At 34.4% G+C, this 24,737-nt stretch overlaps 1 protein-coding gene across 1 annotated transcript in view; it reads left to right on the top strand.

Moving 5' to 3' along the window:
* TFEC (transcription factor EC) overlaps positions 1–24,737 on the top strand; it is a 123,337-nt gene that overhangs the window by 62,898 nt on the left and 35,702 nt on the right. The window contains exon 3 of the mRNA XM_036010827.1: positions 16,989–17,075. Within this exon, the coding sequence (XP_035866720.1) occupies positions 16,989–17,075 (87 nt within the window). The remainder of the gene's footprint in view (positions 1–16,988; positions 17,076–24,737) is intronic.

Raw genomic sequence — 24,737 nt, 5'->3', positions numbered from 1 at the left:
TATGTGTTGTATCATATTAATTGACTCATGGGTATTGTACCAACCTTGCATCCCAGGAATAAATCCTTTTTGATAATGTTTTTTAATATTTTTGATGCATTGCTGAATTCATTTTGCCAATATTTTGTTGAGGATTTTAGCATCTATGACCATCAGGGATATTGGTCTATAATCTTCTTTCTTAATAGTGTCCATACCTGGTTTTGGAACTAGGATAATGCTGGCTTTGTAAAATGGCCTTGGGAATATTGCTTTCTCCTGAGCTTTCTGGAATAGTTTGAGAAGGAGAGGTGTTCTATGAGTGTTCGGTAATATTCACCAGTGTAGCCATCTGGTCTAGAGCTTTTCTTTGTTGGGAGGTTTTTTTTTATTGTTATAGCTATGATTTTGTTTCTTAAAACTGGTCTATTCAGCTTTTTTGTTTTTTCTTGGTTCATTTGGAAGATTTTATGTTTCTAGGAATTTATCCATTTCCTCCAGATTGTTCAATTTGTTGCCATATGATTGTTTATAGTATTTTGTTATAATTTGTGTATTTCTATGGTGTCAGTTGTTACTGTTCCTTTTATTTTTTGTTTTATTTGGGGCCCCCCTCTCTCTCACTTTTTTTCGATGAGTCTGATTATAGGTTTACCAATCTATTTCAAAGAACCAGCTCCTGGTTTCATGAAACTTTTGTATTGGTTTTTAGACTCTATTTTATTTATTTTCATTTTGATCTTTATTATTTCCTGACTTCTACTTACTTTGGGCTTTGTTTCTTGTTATTTTTCTAGTTCTTTTAGGTATAAAGTTACATTATGTATTTGAAATTTTTCTCGTTTCTTCAGGTAGGCCTGTACTGATATGAATTTTTCTCTTAGGACTGATTTTGGTGGGCCCCATGACTTTTTGAATTGTTGTATTTTCAGTTTTGTCTCAAGATATCTTTGATTTCCTTTTTGATTTCATTATTAACCCATTCATTGTTTAGTAACATGTTATTTAGCCTACATATGTTTGTATGTTTTTAGTTTTGTTCTCTTTAGATAATAAAATTTTATTTTATTTTTCTATTATTCTATTATAGTTGTCCCAATTTTTCCACACTGTTCTCCTCTAACCCTAACCTACCCTCCCAATCCCACAGTCAGTCCCCACCCTGTTGTCCATGTCCATGGGTCCTTTATACATGTTCTTTGACTAGACCCTTGATTTCTAGTTTTCTACTATTGTGGTCTGAATAGATGTTTGATATGATTTCAGTCTTAAATTTATTGAAACTTGTTCTGTATCCTACCATACGGTCTATCTTGGAAAATGTTCAATGTGCATTTTAAAAGAATGTATATTCTGATGTTTTGGGATAAAATACCCTGTAGGTATCATTTAAATACATCTGATCTAGTGTGTCATCTAAGGTCATTGTTTATTTTCTTTCTAGAAGATCTATCATTTGATGTCAATAGTATGTCAAAATCCCCTACTGTAACTGTATTACTGGCAGTTTGTCCTTTTATGTCCATCAAGTTTTGCTCTACATATTTAGGTGTCCTTTTGTTGGGTGCATAAATATTTACAATCTAGTTGGGTTGACTCCTTCATCATTATGTAATGGCCTTCCTTGTCTCCTTTTATAATCTTTGTTTTAAAGTCTATGTTGGTTGATATAATTATTGTTACCCTCAGCTTTATTTTCATTTCCATATGCATGAAGTATCTTTTTCTATCCCTTTACTTTCAGTCTATGCATATCTTGTGTTTTGTGGTGGGTCTCTTGTAGGGAGCATACATGTGGATCTGTTTTCTTTTTCATTCAGCCACCTATGTTATTTTGATTGGAGCATTTAACCCATTTATATTTAAAGTGATTATTGATAGGTACAAGTTTATGCTATTTTATTCTTTAACCTATGTTCCTCTTTTTCTTGCATGTGAAGCTCATTATTTCTCCTTCAATTTTAAATGACAGCCTTGCTGGGGAGACTAATCTTGATTGTAGGTCCTTGCTTTTCTTCACTTAGAATATTTATTGGTGTGGGCCTCTTTGGGTTAATCTTGTTTGGGACTCTCTATGCTTCCTGAACTTGCGTTTTTTTTTTTTTCATCAGGTTAGGAAAGTTTTCAGTTATTATTTCTTCAAATAGTTTCTCAATCCTTTGATCTCTCTCTTGTCCTTCTGGAATTCCTATTATGTGGGTGTTGTTATGCTTCATGTTCTTCCAAAGGTCCCTTAACTATCCTTAATTATTTATTTTTTTCTTTTTGCTGCTCTAATTGGATTTTTTTTGCTACTTTGTCTTCCAAATCACTGATTCAGTCTTCTGTTTCATCTTGTCTGCTTTTGGTTCTTTATTCTTTATTTTAAATATTCAATTTTTCATTTCTGAATGGTTCATTTTTTTTTTAATTTCAATCATTGTTCAAGTACAGTTTTCTCCCCCCTACTCCCGTTCCAGCCCCTCCCCCCTACCCTCCCCCCTTCCCCCCATTACCCCCCACCCTTAGTTTTTGTCCATGTGTCCTCCAAATTTGTTCCTGTAATCCCTACCCATTCCCCCCTGAAATTCCCTCTTCTCTCCCCTCTGGCCACTGTCAGACTATCCCCTATTTCAGTGTCTTTGGTTATATTTTGCTAGTTTTTTGTTTGTTTTGTTTTGTTGTTTAGATTCCTGTTAAAGGTGATATCATGTGGTATTTGTCTTTCACTGCCTGGCTTGTTTCACTTAGCATAATGCTTTCCAGCTCCATCCATGCTGTTGCAAAGGGTATGAGCTCCTTCTTTCTTTCTGCTGTATAGAATTCCATTGTGTAAATGTACCATAGTTTTTTGATCCATTCATTTACTGATGGGCATCTAGGTTGCTTCCAGCACCTAGCTATTGTAAATTGTGCTGCTATGAACATCGGGGTGCAAAGGTTCTTTTGTATTGGTGTTTTAGTGTTCTTAGGATAGAGTCCCAGCAATGGAATTGCTGGGTCAAAAGGCAGATCCATTTTTAGTTTTCTGAGGAAGTTCCAAACTGCTTTCCATAATGGTTGTACCAGTCTGCAGTCCCACCAACAGTGCACTAGGGACCCCGTTTCTCCACATCCTCTCCAACACTTGTTGTTTGTTGCTTTGTTTATGATGGCCTGAATGGTTCATTTTTTATGGTTGCTATCTTTTTATTTTGCTTACTTAATATATACTATTTTAAGTTTTCACTGAGTTCATCCATTCTTCCCCTAAGTCTCTTGAACATCCTTTATTACCATTGTTTTGAACTTTGTTTCTAATAAAATGTTTGCCTTCATTTTGTTTAGTTAATTTTCTGGGGATTTCTTCTGTTCTTTCATTTGGGGCCTGTTTATTTGTCTCTTCATTTAGATATCTCTGTATTTGTTTCTGTGTGTCATGTACATCTGGTATGTTTCTCAGTCTTGGTATGGTTGTTTTAGGTAGTAGGTACCCTGTGGGACTCATTCATATAGTCTTCCTGGTCACCTGAGCTAGGTACTTTCAGAATGTCTTTTGTGTGGGTTATGTAAGCCCTTCTGTGATAGTTGTGTCTTGATTGTTTTTGGTATGTCTGTGGATTGGGTTTTCTCTCAGGCTGGCTGACTGTGAAGATTGATCTGAATCACATTGTACAAGCTTCTATGTAGGAGAATACTCCACAGAATGAAATGAACCCCAGCAGTGTATGGTGTCTGCTGATATTTTCCCTTTATATGTGCCATTTGTGGAGCTAATTGGGTCATGCTCTGATGTGGTCTGAAGTCTGCCTGATGGTGCATGTGTAGGTTCTGGGGCCTCTTTGGAGGGACAATGGTGGAGGTCAAGTCAGATACTGCCTGCGACTGGCCCTGGGCTACCTATTAGAAGATGCGAAGCAATTTACAGTTTTTGGTTACCTTTGCTGTGCCTGGTTGCATATGGGAAGAGCCAAGATTCATACCATGGCTGGCTTCAACCAGCCCTGAGTCCAGGCCAGCCCAGCAAAAAGCTCAAAGTACCTCAAGATCCACCTCTGCCTGCCAGCAGCTTGTTAGGCTCAGTCCTTAAAGAGCTTCTGGAGGTATGAGTGCATGTGGTAGGTTCTAAATGAATTACTAGGTAGGGACTAGTGGAGATCATCAGGTTGATACAGATTCAAACTTAGGTCTGAGGCCATTCAGCAATTATTGTAGGGTACGGTATGGGTAGCCCCCTCCCACCTGGTGCCCAAAGACTTCTGTGCCAGGTCTGGGTTTCAGGGAGTGATCACAGTGAGGTCGATAGGGTTTATCAGGCTAAACCAGACCAAAATTTGGTAGTGTGAAGGAAAGGTTCTGCATAAGAATGGTGTGACCTGTCAGGCAAGAAAGGGAAAAAGGCCCTTACCCTAGATCCATACAACTCAGTCTCTAATAGCCCCTGAGTTTCCCCAGGCCTCCTTAAGGGCCCTCAAAGAATGTCTTTATTATGGGCCCAAGATGGCTGCAGCCTGCAGATTCTTCACAGGACACAAGCTTGACAGGCTGGGGCCACAGGGACTCAGGAGGGTGTAGCTAGTATGTTTCCCCAGACTGGTGTCATATGAAGGGGTGTGCTTGCAGTAAAGATGGCATCTCTGGGTGGTATAGGAGAGACCCTCAGCACAGGGACCCTGGTTGCTATTCCCTCAGCCTTCTCTGCAAAGCCAACCTACCAATGTCTCCCTGTATGACTCCAGTTTGATTTTAGCTGCTTTCCTTTTCCTCACCCAGAGTGAGTGGTTGGGAATGAGACTTTGGGCTTATCCTTTTAAGAGGGCACCTGGGTTTCTAGCAGGGTGTCATCCCACCCTGGCTAGTGGAATCCCTATTTATTTTCATAGTCAATGTTATGTGGGCTTTTCTTTCTGGCTCTAGTTCCTCTGGCTAGAAAGTCTTATGGGATTGAGAATTCTCACTCCTGAGGGAAGACCTTCACAGCTGAACTATCCCTCCAGAGTCTGAACCATTTTATGTTTTTGACTTTTTTTGGTTTCAGCTCTACCTGCAAATCTTGATGTGTCTTCTTCTGTAAATCCTTGATCATAAGACTTCTGTTAAGCTAGTTTTCACTGCTTATTTAGGCTGATTCTTCCATAATTTAGTTGTAATTTTTCACTAGTGAAGAGGTGAGTGTAAACTTCAACCAACTTGGATCCTCTCTCAAGAATATTTAGCTTTAATTTTAAAGGTTTTCTAATAAATTGTCAAAATATTTATCATAGTTATATATCTTAAATACACATTAGAATGAAGTAGGCAGAAAATGTTTAAATAGTAAATATGTGCTCTAGAAATGTTCATTAAAATAAGACTAATAATCTTCTTGGACCTAATATTTTATGGAATTATATATGGAAATTTTACTATTGATTATTTTTTCAAAACATACTTGCCTACTGTTTAGTAAATAAGAGGAATTTAGAGCCACTGATGATATGAAATAAATGAGGTTATGTAGCTTCATGGAATTTATATTTATTGTGACTGACTTGTACATAAGCCTTCAAAAAATGATGAAGAATGAATAGAACAGGAAAACAACTAGAACTGGGTAAATGACTTCCTTTACTATCACAATGTAGAAAAGCCACATTAATCACTAAGCTTTCTATTTTCTTTTCACTTGATTTGTTAGATGGAGCTATGGTCCTATGACGCCCCCCCGCCAAGTTCAATCTACCAATCTACATTCCTGATGGATATTACTGATTTTGGGTCACTGCCTTTCAGTTATTAAGTCTGTAGCTTCCAGGTACAAAAGAGTAATGCTCAGTTCCATTATTTGAATTCCAAGTGATAGAGGAAGGTTCTTTTGTGTGTTCAAATTTTATGTTAATCTGAAAAAAGGAAAAGAATAAGGATTTGGTAACTTGTTTAACAAAATATAAAACAACCACAAAACAGGACTCATTGAAACCCAAAATGGGATATAAATCTCTACATGTATATTTACTTAAACTTTTCAATAGTAGGTATATAGAATATCCACCCCCTTTAAAATGTAAACTAGAATTTCTATTCATTCTGTGAATATAATAAAATATATGTAGGACAAAAACCATCTGTACAGTAAATATTAGATGTAATTCAATACAATTTATTTTATAACCACCTTTCAAAGTTCATTTTCTTGTGTAGAAGATTGATTTCTAAAGGGAAAAGACAAATCCCAAAGGATATGCATATGCCAGTCAATTCTAGGCAAAACTCAGAAAATGATATTTCTTATGATATATGTGTTCTAAAAATAAGAAAGGACAATTAACATATATCAGTCTTCTCAGTTTTTCTTAGCAAGTATTTTTATTCCTTAAGTACACAGTTTACCTTTTAAAAAATAATAAGTTTGTACATTATAAAGGAAATTAATGTGATCTTTGTAGTCTTTTAGGTGGTATCAGTCATAAGGAATTGCATGGCTTGGAAGGATAAAAAATCCCTAGAGTAGTCTAAGGGCAATGAGCACAAAATTTTTCTTTAAAAAATCATTTAACTACAAAATGTGCATATAGAAGTCTCTTCCATCATTGATATCCTTTAAGTCATAGTTCAAACCAGTCTTTATAGCTTTAATCATTTTGTGTTCTCTTTGAATTTGATTTGTAACTTACACATTTTCACATACTGCCATTATTTACACTCTTGTTATCTTTAATACCTAAAATGTACCATATGATTTGCAATTTTCCAATATTCTTTGATTGGTGCTAGGAGTCCAAGTAACTAAGCAGAAACTGCATTCTTTAGAGTCACACAGCATGACATTACTGCTACCACCTCCTAGCTGTGGGGTTTCAATTCTTAACCTCACTCATTAACATTTCTATATCTTAAAGAATTGTTTTGATGCTTACATTTAAAAATTCCTAATACAAGGGCAATGTGGTGGCTCAGGTGATGGTTGATGTTGTCACTTTGGTGCTTCTTTCTCCTAAACTTGTCTTCCTATGACGTTAGGAGCATTTTGTGAATTCAAAGAACACCCCAGAAGTCGTAGCTATCACAGAAATAAGTCTGTGAGAGGATCATTAGACTCAAGATTTTGGAGTTGGAATCAGGAATATCTTGGTGATTAAAGGTCTCTGAAACAATGAAATATAAAATCAAAAAAAGCATTTTATAACATGGCCTTTCCAGGATAACCCAAATTTGTATTCATGGCACACAGGACTTTCCACACTTAAGCCTTGCCTTTTGACCCAGACTTATGGTTTAGCCCTGTTGGCTTCAGCCATATGATTCTCACAGTGTTTCCTTTTTTAACACCTGTTCTTCCCCAACTATTCATTCATACTCCACCATTTGTCTGGAAAATCCCAAATCCCTTGAAAATTCATTTCAGGTTTCTTCTCTATGGTGCTTTCCCGGGTGGTTCTCTGAAATTAAGGCCTATTCTCTGAGTTTGTATAGTTACAGCTATATCATTATATGGATAAAAATTGCACTTATCATAGCATTTTCAGAGCATGTCCTACATTTATTATTCATTGTCCTTTTTTATCTTCTGTACTTTCTAGGTGCTCTAAGTTAAGAGGAGAGAAAAATAATAATTATAATATGTAGAAAGGGCAATGGTATGTATATGTAGAAATACAGAAGTGCTATTCTTATCAGAAGTATGTCAACAGTAAGAAATGGAGGAAAATGGCTAGTGCAATATGGAGCCAGGTGAGATAGCATAAACCAAGAATAGAGATGGGAAACAGCATGAGGTGAGTGGAAAGTGAGAAGCAGATGGTGGTTAAAGGAGATACTAGAGAAGTAGGCAATAGACAAATCACAGAAAGTCTGGTACTTTATGTTAAACAACACCAAATCATTAAAGGGATTAAATGTGGGGGCTGTAATGACATAATCATATTTGAGTTTGATATCAGTCTGTCAGCTTTGTAGGAGAAGAAGCCTGTAGTTGAGAGTTTTTTTCTATAGTGCAATGAGAGATGATAAGACCCTCTATTTGAACATGTTAGGACTGAGGTATCTGTGAGACCACCTTGTGAAGATGCTGGTGACAGATAGATATCCAAGTTTGCCTTGAGGAGAAATAATCTAGAGTGGAGGAAGAGATTTGGAAGTTGTCAGCATGCAGGTGGTACTTGAAAATTGAAATTAGAGAGAGAGTCCTTGGAGAGCATGAACCTAGTTAAGAGAATGGTGAACCATGTATGGGATTGAGGATATCACCACCATTTAAGGATGGTCAGAGGGGAGGGGCCATAAAGATAAAGTAAAAAGATAACCAGTGTGGTGTCACTGAAGCCAAAGAAAGAGTTAAAGAAGGAGAGAATCATCCACAGGCTCAAATGTAGCAATTGACTCTAGTAGAATAAGGAGTGATGGATATATGTTGAATTTGAAAGTTGGGGGGAAAAGGCAGAAAACTGTTCTTGAACAACAATAAAATTAAAAAAAAATTAAGTTCACTAAAAAAAGAAGTTGAATTAAAAAGCAACAAAAGGAATTTTAGTAGGATGGTGGGCAAGAGCCATTTCACCCTGGATTTAGAGTTAACAGGAGGGGGAGAGATTGAATTTGTAGATATTTGGGGTGGTAATAGTGAAAGATAATAGGGAAAAGGCATGGAGAATCATAACATGAAAATTGTGAAGTTTATCCAATTTATCTGCTAGAGGGTCTAGATTGGATCTAACTATAAGATTACATTTGATGAATAAAAATAAAATTTAAGATTTCAGAAATAGAGTAATTTAGGAGATGACAAGACCCAAGTTGTGGCCTAGAGAATAGGTGAAGAGAAGGTTAAATTCAGATTTATAACTTTGAGAGTGTCGAGCTAAAATATTCACCTAGAGTTTTGCTTTATATATTGAGTTCTGATAGTTGTTACTATAAGTATTTTTAGGTGCATATGCATTTCTGATCATATGGTATTACTTTTTCTTTAAAATTTAACCTTGAATTTTATATGGCTTTATAGTAAAATTGCTACTCTAGCTTTCCTTTTGTTCATGTTTGTAGTTAAACTTTCCACTATGTTTTCAGTTTTCTCTCATGTCTTTTTAAAATTACTATACTGTTTTCTTATTTGCCATCTCTTTTTCCTATACACCATTGGACAGATTAAGTTTCTCTCTCTTTCTCTCTGTCTCTCTCATGACTCTTAATTTTTTAAGAAACATAGTTATATGTTTTCTATCTATATCATTGTTTAGAAATATCTATATTATATCCTTAAGGAAAAAATTATCTGAGTCTGATTGTGTGGTCCCATCTCCTTCTTGCTCTCATATATAAAGTCTGTCCAGAAGGGATCCAGCCATATAATATGAAAATTAGAGACATTTATTGAAGAAGATAACATGATACAAAAACATAATACATGGGACAATGATGCCTCAGTCCTTTTCAAAGTAGTCACCTTGGGGCCTCACATAGTTCTCCCAATCACCATCAGCTGCCCCATTGTGTTTTTCTGAATATCATTGACAGTCTGAAATCTCTTCCCTTTCAAAGGTAATTTTAGTTTTGGGAGAAGCCAGAAGTCACAGGGTGCCAAATTGGGCTATACAGGGGCTGAGTCACCTGGGTGATTTGATGTTTCACCAGAAACTCTGCACAAGAAGTCAAGCATGAGCGAGCATGCTGTTGTGGTGAAGCTGCCAATCATGAGTTGCCCATAGTTGTGGCTTTCTGAATCATCTGAATAGTTTCTGTGAAGGAATATTCATTCTTAATGCAAAATTTGATGCAGATCCATTGCTCTCCTCACTCAGTCATTTTAAAGGAGGTGGCCACACAGTACACATGCTCACTCAGCAGGTATCAGCACCTCCACTGACTAGTACAGTGAAAGCATCATTGTTTATGCATGCACATTCCAGTCCATACTCCTTGGCTGCCAGTTTACATCAATGTTGTGCAAATCATTCTCATTATATTAACAATGGCTGGACTTTTGCTGGACTGATCTTGTGGTATATACTTGTTATTTAGATCTCAAAATCTTTACTGTAGCTTACTCATTCTTTTTATATTTTGTATTTATTTCATAGTTGTATTTATCACCTGACTAAATTGCCTTCTGAGTGTTTTTAAAATGTCTTTTTGCTTTAAAACTTCAGAATTTGTATGCCTAAGAAAAATTTTATCACACCATATACTTAAAGGATATATAATTGTTTGTAAATGTTTAGGTTCAAAGTCCTTTACCTTTAATATTTAAAATATTATCGCATTGTTATTTTGTACCCTGTGATGTTGAAAGGCTTTATTGTTAGTGTTTGTAGACCTTTCTTAAAAAAATCATTTGAACCTTGTAAACATTTTCCTTTGTCCTTGAACCTCATACTTTCTGTGTCTATTTTTGACATTTTGATTTTTGTCAAAATCATATGTTCTTTTTCTGTGTATTTCATTATCATCATTTATTACTTTGAGGGTGGTTGTTTTGCAGATTTGTAATTGTGCTTTTATCTAAGCTGTTAATCATTTCTTCTAATTCAAAATGTTGTATTTGTTATCTTTTTAAAAATATCAATTGGATTCCAGGATGAATTAATTATGAAGATTCTTGGAAGATGTGAAACAAAATTTTGGACTATACTTTAGATCTTTAAATCAATTTTGGGTAATAGAAGAACCAACTTCTTCAGTAAATTAGAGAAAAAGTTAGTAATGTTGGTGGATAACAGAAATAAGGTAGAGGTGTTAAAAGCAAAGACAGAGACTCTTAGGTGGATGAACTATCACATGTAGGGAAGAAAGATTTCCCTCTGAAATAGGAGAAACCTAAGCATATTTATAGGCAAGAAGAAAAATTAGATATGCAAGAGATTGAGTTATTTATGCTGTAAGTTTATAGGAAATATAAAAGGTTAAATGACTTATTTGTAATTGTTTGTGAAACTACCAGCAGTACCTCAAAGAAAAATATTTACCATAAGTTATTCTTACCATCCTTCTCTCTTCAGGTCTTCTTCATATCTGTTCAGAAAAAAAATTTGTTGTCCTCTTAATGGCATAAAGTGAATGAAAGAAATGTTATGAAATTAAAATTTGAGTTCAGTAACAATAAATAACATACTGTAAAACTTTCGAAGACTGGACTAACCAAAAGAAACAAAACACATATTTATTATCCTAGATTGTTGGAACATCTTTCAAAGCACATAGAATAACATCTAAAGTTTAGACAGTGGTCTAGAGTTATACTCTTGAATATGGTACCATTATCCATATGTGGCTCTTTAAATTAATTTTAAATTAATTCAAATTCAATAAAGTCTTTAAAATTTAATGCAATTAAAATTCAGTTCATCAGTTACACTAGCCACATTTCAAGCCTCAGTAGCTATATGTGATTAATTGCTGCTATATAAACAACAAAATATAGGACAGTCCCATTATGGCAGAAATTTTTGTAGGATAGCACTGGCCTAGAGATTTCTACAATGTAGTTTTCTTGCCTACTTTTTGACTGAAACCTCAGTTGCCCTTGTTCACTCTACTCCATTTCTGTTGGCGTTCTCACTCTTTCTCAAATAGTCTGAGCTTGTTCCTACTTTAGGGTCTTCATAATTTTTTGATTTATTTCCAAAGGCTACCTTTCCTCATGTTATTCGTGCCTGTGTTCAAATATCAGTAAATCCTTGTGTGACAATTTTCTAAAGCAACATTTCTTCCCATTAAACTATATTGACTTCCTTCTTTAATTGTTTTCAAACTAGTTTTTGCTATTAACTGCTTATTTTCTGTTTCCTCAAAAGAGTTTGAGCTCCATGAGAACAGAAACTTTGTGTTGCTTGTTTTTATAGCTCCAGTATTTACAAGATCTTGAAATAAATATTGTTCAATAAATATTTGTTAAATTAACATATGAATAGTGTTTCAATTTTTTGGCATATAACCTTTGGGACTATCTTAGTAGGTGTCTCTGAACATTTGATGCTCTAAATTCTCAGAAATTTTGTTTAGAAGATAACAAAATCACAAAATATTTTTGTATATCTCCCAGAGATATTTTTTATTGTTTCTGTACATCATGGGAGATTAACAGTATTACAGTTATATAAATTCAGTATTTTCACACTCATTGTGTTTATATTTTAAAATTTCACTAAAGAGAACATAATGAGAAAGAAGATAGCTAGTAAAGCTAAAGAGAAGAGGCTGGCAAGCAAGGTATTTTAAAACATAGCTTTGTAAATCTTCAGCTAAGTTATTTCTATAACTTAGAAATAAATCAATTTTAGAAAGAGTTGAGAAAGGGAGTAGAATTTGTCATCAGCTGTATTTTAAACTGCAATGCCTTTTTAAAAAGTGATTCCTGGTCTGTTGCTCTGATTGGCTTGTAGGAGTACTAGACGTGATTTTAAAGAATAAAATCTTTATTTTCTTACTGGGTTAACTTCATGAAGAGCTGAGAATATTTGACAAATATTTTGATCTCTTCACAACTTGGGTCCCTATACTTAAGGTATGTGTTATAGGAACCATGACTAAAATCACAGACTACCTATCACAAGACAGTAAAGTATAAACTTTGAGACTTTAAGAAATAACTAACCACAAAACCAGATACATCTGTTTTTGTATTGCTTTCTGGAAGAACATAGGAAAAAGCAATAAAAAAAAGAACTTTGCAGAAAATAAATAAATAAATTAGGACTATAGATCCAAATTTCCAGGATTTCAGTCCTACCTCTGTCATTCACTAGCTACATATTTTGAAACATATTATTAAACTTCCTTTTCTCCCAGTTTCTCATCTTTACAATGGAGATGATGATAGTATCTGCTTCATAGGGCTAATATGAAGAGTAAATAAACTGATGTATGTAAAGTATATAGAACAGTGCCCAGCATATCTCCAACACTACATAAATGTTTGTTACTGTTACAGTTTAAGGTATCTATGATTAGTTTTGTTGTTATTTTTTCCATTATTATTTGTCATTTTGTAAAGTTGAATGTGTTTCCAGTTAGTTGTACTTGTATTTGACCACTTACATTTGTATACCTGTAAGATGCAATCAAAACATTTTTTCCTTTCTAATGATTTCACTGGAATGACACTGGCTAGAAAAAATATACAGGTTTCAGGTGCACAATTCCACAACACATCATCTGTGCACTGTATTCTGTGTTCACCACTCTAAATCAAACCTCTTTCTGTTACCATTTATTACCCTTACCCCCTCTCCCTAACCCCTCCCCTAGCTGTGCCATACTGTTATCCATGTCCATGAGTTTTTTTTCCTTGTTTCTTTTTCATTCAATCCCTCCACTCTCCCAACCCAGCTACCCACCTCCCCAACAGTTTTTAGCTTACTCTCCATCTATGAGTTTTTCTCTGTTTTGCTCATTAGTTCATTTTGTTCATTAGATTCCACACACGAGTGAGATCATATGGTATTTGTCTTTATCTGACTGACTTATTTCACTTACCATAATACTCTCCAGATACCTCCATGCTGTTGCAAAGGGTAAGAATTCCTTCTTTTTGATGGCTGAGCAGAATTCCACTGTGTAAATGTATCACATTTTTTATCCATTCATCTACTGATAGGCACTTAGGCTACTTCCAAATCTTGGTTATTGTAAATAACACTGCAATAAATATAGAATGGCATATATCCTTTTGAATTAGTTTCAGGTTTCTTCAGATAAATTCCCAGAAGTGGAATCACTGGGACATAAAGCAGTTCCATTTTAATTTTTGAGGTAACTCCATACTGATTTCTACAGTGGCTGCAGCAATTTGCATTCCTACCAACAGTGCATGAGAGTTCCCTTTTCTCTACATCTTCATCAACACTTACTGTTTTTTGTTGATTCATTGATGGTAGTCATTCTGACAGGTGTAAGGTGATGCCTTATTGTGGTTGTAATTTGCATTTCTCTGATGATTAGTGACATTTAACATGTGTTTATATGTCTATTGGCTACCTGTGTCGTCTCTGGGAAGTGTCTGTTAAGGCCCTTTTTCTTATATTTTAATTGAATTATTATTTTGGTGTTGAGTTTTGTAAGCTTTTAAGTTAGTTTTGGATATTAACCCCTTATCAGATGTATTGGCAAATATGTTCTCAAATGTAGTAGTCTGTCTTTTCATTTTGTTGATAGTTTCCTTTGCTGTGCAAAAGCTTTTAGTTGAAGTGGTCCCATTTGTTTAGTTTTTCTTGTTCGAGGATGTACATCAGAAAAAAATTATTGCTATAAGATATATCCTAGATTTTACTGCCTATGTTTTCTTTTAGGAGTTTTATTGTTTCAAGTCTAAGATGTAAGTCTTTAATTCATTTTGAGGTTTTTTTTCTATATGGTGTAAGAAGGTGGTCTAGTTTCACTTTTTGCATGTTTCTGTCCAATTTTCCAAACATGATTTATTGAATAGGCTGTCTTTTCTCCATTGTTTGTTATTGTCTCCTTTGTCACATATTAATTGACCATAAAGTTGTGGGTTTATTTATGGGCTCTCTAATATGTTCCATTGATCCATATGTCTATTTTTATGCCAATATCATGTTGTGTTGGTTATTATGTTCATACAGTTTAGTTTCACATCAGGTAGCATGATTTCTCCAATTCTTTTCTTCTTTCTTAACATTGGTATGGCTATTCAAGCTCTTTTATGTGTTCCATATACATTTTTGGAATATTATAGTTGTTTTGCAAAATGCGCCATTAGTATCTTGATTGATACTTGCACTGAATCTATAGATTGCTTTGGGCAGTATGCACATTTTAATGATGTCATTTCTTTCTATCCGTGAACACAGTATGTGCTTCTATTCACTTGTAGCTTCTTCAGTTTGTCTCTTCAGTGTCTTATAATTTTGAGTGCAGGTATTTTACATCTTTGGTTAAATTTATTTCTAGGTATTTATTACATTTGAAGAAATTGTGAATGGGATAGTTTTCTTAGTTTCCCTTGCAGATAGTTCATCATTGGTGTTTAAAAATGCAACTGATTTCTGGATATTTACTTTGTATCCTGCTACTTTAATCAATTCAGTTCTAGTAAGCTTTTGGTAGAGTCTTTAGGGTTCACTACATACAGTATCATGTCACCTGCAAATAGTGACAATTTTACTTCTTCCTTTCCAATTTGAATGGCTTTTATTTCTTCTTCTTGTCTGATTACTGTGGCTATGGCTTCAACTATTATGTTGAATAAGAAGGCAAATCAGACAACCCTGTCTTGTTCCCACTCTTAAGAGGAACATTTGCAGTTTTTGCCCATTGAGTATGATATTGGCTGTGGGTTTGTCATATATGACCTTTATTACATTGCAGTGTGTTCCCTCTGTTCCCACTTTGCTGAGAGTGTTTTTTTTTTAATCATAAATGGATGCTGGATTTTATCAAATGTTTTATCTTCATCTGTTAATATGATCATGTGCTTTTATACACCATTTTGTTTGTGTGGTGTAACACCATTTATTGTTTTGTGGATATTATACCAACTTTGCACCCTGGAATAAATTCCACTTGATTGTAATGTATGATTTTTTAAATTTATTGCTGTTTTTAGGTTGCTAATATTTGTTGAAGATTTTAGCATCTATGTTCATCAGGGATATTGGCCTATATATTTTTTTCTTTGTAGTGTCTTTATCTGCTTTTGGGATTCAGATAATACTGGCTTTGTAAAATGAGCTTAGGAGTCTTACCTGATCTTGAATTTTTTTGGAATTGTCTGAGAATAAGTGTTAGTTTGTCTTTGAATGTTTGGTAAAATTTACATGTATATTCATTCAGTCCAGAACTTTGGTTTCTTAGGAGTTTTTTGATTACTACTTCAACTTCACTAGTTTCAGTCTGTCTATTCAGATTCTCTGATTTTTCCTTATTCAGTTTTGGAAGATTGTGTGTTGCTAGGAATTTATTCATTTTTTTCCCCAGGTTGCCCATTTTGTTGGAATGTTGTTGTTCATAATATTTTCTTACAATCTTTGCATTTTGTTGGTGTCATTTGTTATTTCTCTTTCATTTATTATTTTATTTATTTGGGTCCTCTTTTTTCTTTTTTAAATTAATTTTTATTGAATTTATTGTGATTACATTGTATAAAAATTATGTAAGTTTAAAGTGTACAATTCTGTAGTACATCGTCTGTATATTGTATTGTGTGTTCACCACCCCAAGTAGTGTCTCTTTCCATCACTATTTATCCCTCATTTATACTCTCCTGATCCTACCATTTCCTTTTTTTCTTCTGATTATGACCATACTGGTGTTTGTCTATGAGTGTTGTTTTTTTGTGTCCAATCCCTTTACCAATTGGCCATCAGTAGACATGTGGATAAAACAATTACTGGTATATTTACCCAATAGGACACTACTCAGCCGTAAAAAAGAAGAAAGTCTTGCCTTTTGCAACAGTATGGATGGACCTGGACACTATTATGCTAAGTTCAATAAGCCAGTCAGAAAAAAAATAAATACCATATAACCATATGGTATGGATTTCACATATATGTGGAATCTAATGAGCAAAATAAGCTATCTCTTTTTTTTCTTGAAGAGTCTGGTTAAAAGTTTATGAATCTTGATTATCTTTTCAAAAAACTAGCTCTTATTTTTCAAATATGGTCCTACTACCTTGAATGCAGCTGATCTGATCTGATATCAGAAGTTAAGCAGAGTCAGGCCTGGTTAGTACTTAGATTTCAATTGAAACATTTTAAAAGAAAAGTTTTCTTCCTACAATTTAAAGATATGGACCATGGCTTGAGTTACTTCATGAAAAACACTGTATTTATGGTGATAGTGATTTTCAAGGGACTAGCCCAGGATCATTTGCCCAACTATTATCTGCCAGTAGGTAGAAATAAATGCAAGAAAAAGCAACAGAAATCAAATTGTTTCAAGATTACATCATTTTGAGTTCTAAAATATTCTAGGTTTTTATATACATATAACTTTGAATATTTAAAAAAATAATAGTTACTAAAATTTTTGTCTTTAAATTCAGGATGAAGCACAACTTTTATCATTATACCCATTATTATACACATTATTCTAAATGTGCTGTATTTTGCTAGATGGAAGATGCTATTGAGGATATAAGCAGTATGGAATCAAGTTTTAAAGAGGAAGGAACAGACTCTCCTCTGCTAATGCAAAGAAAAGTAAGTATTTCTAGACCTGAGAAGGTTGATGTGATTTAAATAAATAAAAGCTTCTGATTACCAAAAAATGTCTTAGTACATAGTAAAATCATTTTCCTAAGATCTTTTAAATTCAATTTATTGGGAAAAATAAAATGCTTTCATTCTTTTGTTGGTTAGATTTGCCAAAGGCTAATTTAAGTATCAGGAAAGAAGAATGAACGTTATTTAAACTGCACCCTGAAATGCTATGGCCATTTCTGCACAATAGAATAGTTAATGAAATATTACTCAAATAGATAATCATGTATAAAATTACCCAAATTAATATATGTAAATATGATTTAACTAAATGTGTGCATTTTAGAATTTAAATGACTCACTCAACTATTATATTTTCCATATAATAATGAAAAGGAATATAAACTTTATATGTTTTCAAAATAAAATATCAAATAAAAAAGCTTCTGATTGTAAGAATAAATTTAAATTGCTTAGTAAATGGTGTTTTCTTCTGAATTTTTGAAACAGAAAAGATAATAGAAGAATATTAGAAAATATTTCTTGGTGCAGAAAAAAGATTATATAATATTATTGAGGAAGATAGGTAATAAGGCTTTAACTGTCCTATCTGTCTACCTATCATCTATCTATCTTTCTAATCTCTATAAACACTCATTTAATTATATGTCTAATGTTCTATAGTATTTTCTATGAGTGATTTAATCTTCAGATTTTCTGTTTGAAGCTCCACACATAATAAGACACCCTCATAAACTCATGACTGAATTTTGCTTAATTTACCATGACTAATAGCTATTATATTCAGATGTTCTACAACTTGTAGAATAAAGAAAAAAAGATTGTTATCACAAAAAGTATAACTCTACTTTGAGAGAATAACTAGAAGTTAAAGATGAACTGAAGAAAGACAGAATGTTCTTTTAAGGCAATGGATAGACATATATCTTGGTATTAGCACATATTCCTGGAATAACAGGCAATGAAGGGATGGTATCTTATTCCCTATTTTATTGCTGTTGCCTTCACATTGCTCATTTATCAACCACTAAAATTATCTGTAAAGAGTGTGTAAGTTCTTCTCACACATTTTGAAAAGTTATATTTGATTTATTTATGGTTTTAGATTTTGCAGAAAATATGAAAAAATATGAAACATTTTAATTACACATTTTAAAGACACATTTTAAAGTGTGACTTTAAACATTTTTACTTAAAGAAAGTGAATACTGACATTATTGCATAATGTGGATACTGTTCATCAGTAAATCAATGAACTGGGGTATGTTAATGATGGAAGTCTTTAATTTAAATCTTTAAAAAATTGGGGGAAAAGTCCCTTTTTTCTTTATTAGTTCCCAAATAGACTATTTAAAGAGAAGTATTTCTTTTCTTTTTTCTGATGCGCAGAACCTCTATTTTATAAAAAGTCACTAATACTAATTTTACCTGACAAAGATGAAATGAGGTTTAAAGCTTAGCTTTCTGAGTCTAATTTCATAGAATGAGGGTGCTATTTTCTTAACCAGCATTTCACTATGGGTTAGAGGAAATTATATTTATTTCCTGCTAACTTTTCCTTGGATGCAGTACTTACTTCATTGAAACTATATATTGAAAACTTTTTTTTGCCAATTATCTTGCTTTCCAGAGACTACATAGAATAACAGTACAATTTGTTGTCAATGATTATTGGGGATTTGCTTTTGATATTCAGAATACATTTTTAAATCCTTACTTGAGCATATTTTTATTAATATTTTTAGAAAGAGAGGAAGGGAAAAAGAGAGAGCAGGGGTAGGGACTTCAATATGTGAGAGAAACATCCCTTAGTTGTCTCTCATATGAACCATGAGTAGAGATTGAACCCTATACCTAGGTAAGTGCTCTGACTGGGAATCAAACCCACAACCTTTTTGTGTATGGGATAATGCTCCAACAGACTGAACCACCTGGCCAGGGCCAGATTTTTTAAAAGTTACATAATACTGACCTATCTGTATTTATATAAAGAAATATTTACTGTTAACTGATCAGTAATCATTGATGATTTTTATTTATATATCAAACCAAGCTGTTCAATTAACCAAATATTTATTTAATACTTACTATGTATAAAGCATAATAGAAAAGGAAATTTTGCACCATAGAAAAGGAAATTTTGAGTGAGGTAAAATGGACATGTCAAGAGACCACATGATAGTGGGGTGGTGCAGTGAGGCACACCTGAGACTCAGGGAGGGAAAGAGTATGAATCTTGATGTTAAACCCAAGTTCTAATTTAGACATTGTACAAGACATATAACCTCTCTTTGCTTCTTTATTCTGTATTATAAGAATAATTAAAATAATTATCTCCAAATCTGTTTTATATCAAATCTTAGTAGATTACATGTGTATATTTTAAATGCTGGTTAGATAGTTGCTCTTCATTTTAAGTAAAGAAGAAACCATTACCAAAATTAGATTTTTTTGGAAATGCTTCATGAAAAGATGATGTTTGAAATATAGTTATGAAGATGGTTAAGATTTTAAGGGTAGATATAAAGATAGATAAGACCAGAGATAGGAAACCATGAAAGATTATTTTAGTTCATGTGGATAAATATAAAACCTGCTAGGTTCAGAGGAATGCTTTGAGTTAGCATATTAGCCAGGGGACTATTGGTTGGAGATGGCAGAACCTGGTTCTGTGGGGCTTAAACATGAAAGGAATTACCTAAAATATGAGGTCTGTACAGAAAAAGTCCAGCCATTGTTAATATAATGAAAATGGTTTGCATGACATTGATGTAAACTGGCAGCCAAGGAGAGTGGACTAAATGCGTGTACATGAACAATGAATGATGTCTTCACTGTACTAGTTGGTGTGGAGGTGGTAATGCCTGTTGAGTGAGCATGTGTACTGTGTGGCCATCTCATTTAAAATGGCTGAGCGAGGAGAGCAATGGATCTGCATCAAGTTTTGCATTAAGCATGAACATTCCTCCACGGAAACTATTCAGATGATTCAGAAAGCCACAGCTATGGGCAACTCGTGATTGGCAGCTTCATTATGACAACGCATCTGCTCATACATCATATCTTGTGCAGGGTTTTTGGTGAAACATCAAATCACCCAGGTGACTCAGCCTCCCTTCAGCCCAGACTTGGCACCCTGTGACATCTGGCTTTTTCCAAAACTAAAATCACCTTTGAAAGGGATGAGATTTTAGACCATTGATGATATTCAGAAAAATACAGTGGGGCAGCTGATGGTGATTAGGAGAACTGTGTGAGGCCCAAGGTACCTACTTTGGTAGGACTGATGCATCATTGTTCTATGTACAATGTTTTTTGTATCTTGTATCTTCAATAAATATCTCTATTTTTCATATTACATGGCTGATACCTTCTGGACAGACCTTATGTATGAGAACAAGAGGGAGATGAGATCATACAACCAGACTCAGATAATTTTTTCCTTAAGACTGCAGCTATGGGCAACTGGTGTTTGGCAGCTTCATCATGACAACACGCCCACTCATGCATCACGTCCCATGGAGTTTTTTGGTGAAACATCAAATCACCCAGGTGACTCAGCCCCCTATTACCCAGATTTGGTGCCCTGTGACTTCTGGCTTTTCCCAACTAAAGTTACCTTTGAAGGGGGTCTTATGTACAATGTTTCTTGTATCTTCTGTCTTCTTCAATAAATATCTCTGTTTTTTCACATTACATGGCTAGATACCTTCTGGACAGACCTTGTTTGTATGTGGGCATCTCTCCATAACTTTGCCTTTGTTTTCTTCTATGCTGTCTTTATTTCCAGCCATTGAGTAGACACTATCATAGCCTATCCTTAGCTATGGACACAGTTTGTCCTTCCAAATGCTTTTTCCTTTTTTAAAATTTACTTTTTGTGGTATTTTATTTTTTATTGTTGTTCAAGTATAGTTGTCTCCATTTTTACCCTACCTTGGCCCTCTGCCCCAACCATCCCCACCTCTTACCCATGAACCTATCCCCTTTGGCTTTGTCTATGTGCCCTTTGTACATGTTCCTTGATGGACATTCCCTGTTTTCTGTCATTATCTTTCTTCCTCATCCCCTCTGGTTGCTGTCAGTTTGTTCTTTATTTCAATGTCTCTGGTTATATTTTGCTTGGTTGCTTGTTTTGTTGATTAGGTTCCACTTAGAGGTGAGATCGTGTATGTCCTTCACTGACTAGCTTATTTCACTCAGCGTAATGCTCTCCAGTTCCATCCATGGTGTCACAAAGGGTAGGAGTTCTATCTTTATTTTCTGCTGTGTACTATTCCACTGTAGAAATGTACCATGGTCTTTTTTTTTTTTTGCCTACTAGTAAATGAGTAGATAAAAAGACTATGGTACATTTTTTTCTTCAGACATACACTCCTTCACAAAGAAGACATAGTGTTTGATTAATAACATAAGCTAATTCCTGTGGCTCTATTTCTCTTGCCAGATATTATTTTAAGAATGGGCTTGTGCTGTAATTCTGGCATTTTATGCAGGCTGCTGGGCCTTCTGGGAAGTTCTTTTCAGTCCTTAAACATGACCCAAGAGAGTGAAAGACTTTTTGCCTCTTTATGATGTTGTAGGATAATGGAACTTAGCTACTTACTGCCCAGAAGGTAAATTGAGGAACAACATAAAAAACTTGTGAAGAAATGTAAAGAAATGCTTATTTGTCCTTGGAGAATTTTTTTTACCTATGGATTTTATATTATGTAGGATTTTTTTCTTTATTTTATGAGCTTATTATGTCAGGGTCCTCTGATTATCACAACTAATGGATACATTCAGCTAGGCTTGGCAACCAAAGAGAAGGAGAGCTCCGCCCCCTTCCCCAACCCCTGTAGTTCTAGTTAAATACCTTGGATAATTCCTACTGGAGCAACTTTTATAAATTATATATACCTAATCCAACTTCTCTGGTCTTGGGCCCACCCTAGAGCTGTGGTTTGAGCAGCCCCACACACCAAATTACCTAGATTGTGTGAGAACCAGGAGCATAGGGGTTGCTCATATAAAATAAATGTGAATGAATTCTAATGTCATATGGACAACAGCTATCCATTATGGTAAGCTTCAAAAGTGAGATTTACTACTAATAATTATGACTAATTTTTACCTACTTTTGAGAGTTTTCTAAGTATATGTTCTCTAGTTCTCACAGAAATATGCAACATCTCTGGGGCTATCTATTGCATGTGTTCTTAGACAATTTTTGGCTCCTTTGCTGTGTGCCCTAAGCATAAAACCTAAAATATCACTTAGCTAAGATTTATCCGAGACCACTGCACATAGGCTTAACTAAGAGCCATGTTGTAACTTCTGTTGGTGGGAGACTTTGAAGCTGTTGACTTGTAACTTGGATCACCTGTGGTGGTTATTCCTATTAATCTAGGTTGAATAAAATAGTTCAAAACTTTTACAGATCCATTCAGCCCAGGCATTTCTGCCTCAGAAATGAATTGACTAGATTAGTGACTAGGCTCAGAATAATTAAGGGAAAGTTACCTCTCAATTTCTACTTGATCAACAGAGTTAGTCACCTGTCAATTAGTTCTAACTGCAACAACTAGTAAACAGGATTGAAAAGAGTCAAAGAGCAAGAAATATTTAAGCAAGTTAGTTATGCTTTTATCAACTCCTTGCTTAACCATTCAGTCTTTCAGTCTCCTTAGTGTAAATGGTATTTTTCTTTTCCCGTTTAGTCATCCCTTATATGATGGTATCCTAGGTCTCATTAAAACCAATTTCTGTATCCTGTAACAATTTTATTTTATATTTTTTGATCATTACATTTTATTTTTTCTAGTCTTCTAAATTCACCAATTGTACAAGGTGTGGATACTCCATATCAATAGATTCTATCACTGTTTTCAATAGGTATTACTTCCACTCACAGACTTTTGAAACTTCCTTCTTTAACCTGTCTAGAGTCTTTGGTCAAGCACTATAACCAGTTCTCTTACAGACACTCTTGATATGTTTTCTGTTTTCTTCATGTATTCTCCTGACAAAATCCTAACCCAAGCTAAACTTATTACTTATCTTATTCCACATCTTCACTTAAGCAGTGAATGGATAAAATTTCACCTCATTGCTCATATTATTCATCACAAATACATCACCAAAATTTCATTGGGGTTTTCACCTCAAATTCATCACCAAAATTTCACAGAAAATACTATTGCCATTCCTTGGATTAAAATTCCCATTAATTAAGATAACTTTTAAATACCTTCTCTTCTCTCTTCAAATCTCCATGATCCCTCATCCATTCTCCATTTTTCAGCTAATTTCTCTTTCACCACATATTTCAAATATATGCAATCAGATTAGAATCGATTTATTAGCTTTTCATTACCAATTCTATCACAGCACTTGTATATGTTTTCATTTTTTCTGGCACATCCCTTCTTTACATAACAGAATAGTTGTCCCAGCTCATAATCTAAAACCAGCTCAACTATTTGTATCCTAGATCCCACTCATTCTTACCTTCTCAAGAAATTTCCTTCTTTAAACAGCAGCTCCCCCTGTATTACCAGTCTGTTCAGATTTATTGGATTATAAGTAGCAGCATTACACTAGTCTTTAATAAGACTCCCCCAAAATGAAACCAAATCAAACAAATCCCTTTGGATACATTTTCTCTCTGGTCACTGCACAATTTCATGACTCCCCTTCCCCTAAAAAAACCTCATTGCTTCCATTTTCACCTGCCTCTATTTCCTCATTGCCCTCTCTCTATTCTCCTATGGAGCTGTTGTCCTCACAATTTTAAAAGGGCTCTTAAAACCAAGGAATGCAGAAGCCAATAGTAAATTCTTCATTCTCACTTGAATTGGCTTCCCAGTGGCATTTGTCGTGTTTGACCACTGTCTCCTGCAAGTACTATCTGTGATTCTGTGGCTTTACATCATCTGGGTTTACACAATCTTGTGAATTCTTTCTTCTGTAAGATATGTCTAATTGCTAAAGTGCCTCCAGGCTCAGACTTTAGACTTTTTTTCTCATGTATCTGTACATCTTATAGGTGATCCCAACCCATTCCAGACTAGGTTTCTCCCCTATATGCTAGACTCATATATCCTACTGATTACTTGACATCTTTTGTGCTTCTAACATCATCTCATACTTAATATGACTAAAAAGCTTTGTCTCCTCCCAACCCACTTTCTGCTAATTTTCAATGCCCCCAAAGCCATTTGTTTTCCCCTCTCTCTTCCACACCTGCACATCTATTCAATATGCCCTTCAGTATGCCCTATCATGTCTAACTTGAACTTCAGAAACAAACTCCAACCTAACTTTCCTGCTACTTCTCAACACCTTATAGCTGTTCACACAGTAACCAGAATGATATCCACCAAGCAAAAATCAGATCCTGTTTCTCTTTGCTTAACATGTTATTAATTCCCTTGAAATGCTTGAATATAATCCAGATACTTTATCCTAGTCACCACTTCCCTTTATCTTTTGGCTCTAGCCTTGATAGTCTTTTTCCTGCTCCTTGAACATGATGGCATATTATCATTTTAGGATTACTTACTTTCCTTTTTTTGTCTTGGAATACTTTTGTTTTAGATCTTTGCATGGAAGCTTCTTTATGCTTCAGATACTTAGTTAATATCACCTTGACAGAGA

Source organism: Phyllostomus discolor, chromosome 10 (genome assembly GCF_004126475.2).
Source record: "Phyllostomus discolor isolate MPI-MPIP mPhyDis1 chromosome 10, mPhyDis1.pri.v3, whole genome shotgun sequence".
In the NCBI taxonomy this organism is placed as follows: domain Eukaryota; kingdom Metazoa; phylum Chordata; class Mammalia; order Chiroptera; family Phyllostomidae; genus Phyllostomus; species Phyllostomus discolor.
The sequence above is the reverse complement of the archived record's forward strand: the minus strand, read 5'-3'. Positions and strand labels throughout refer to the sequence as shown.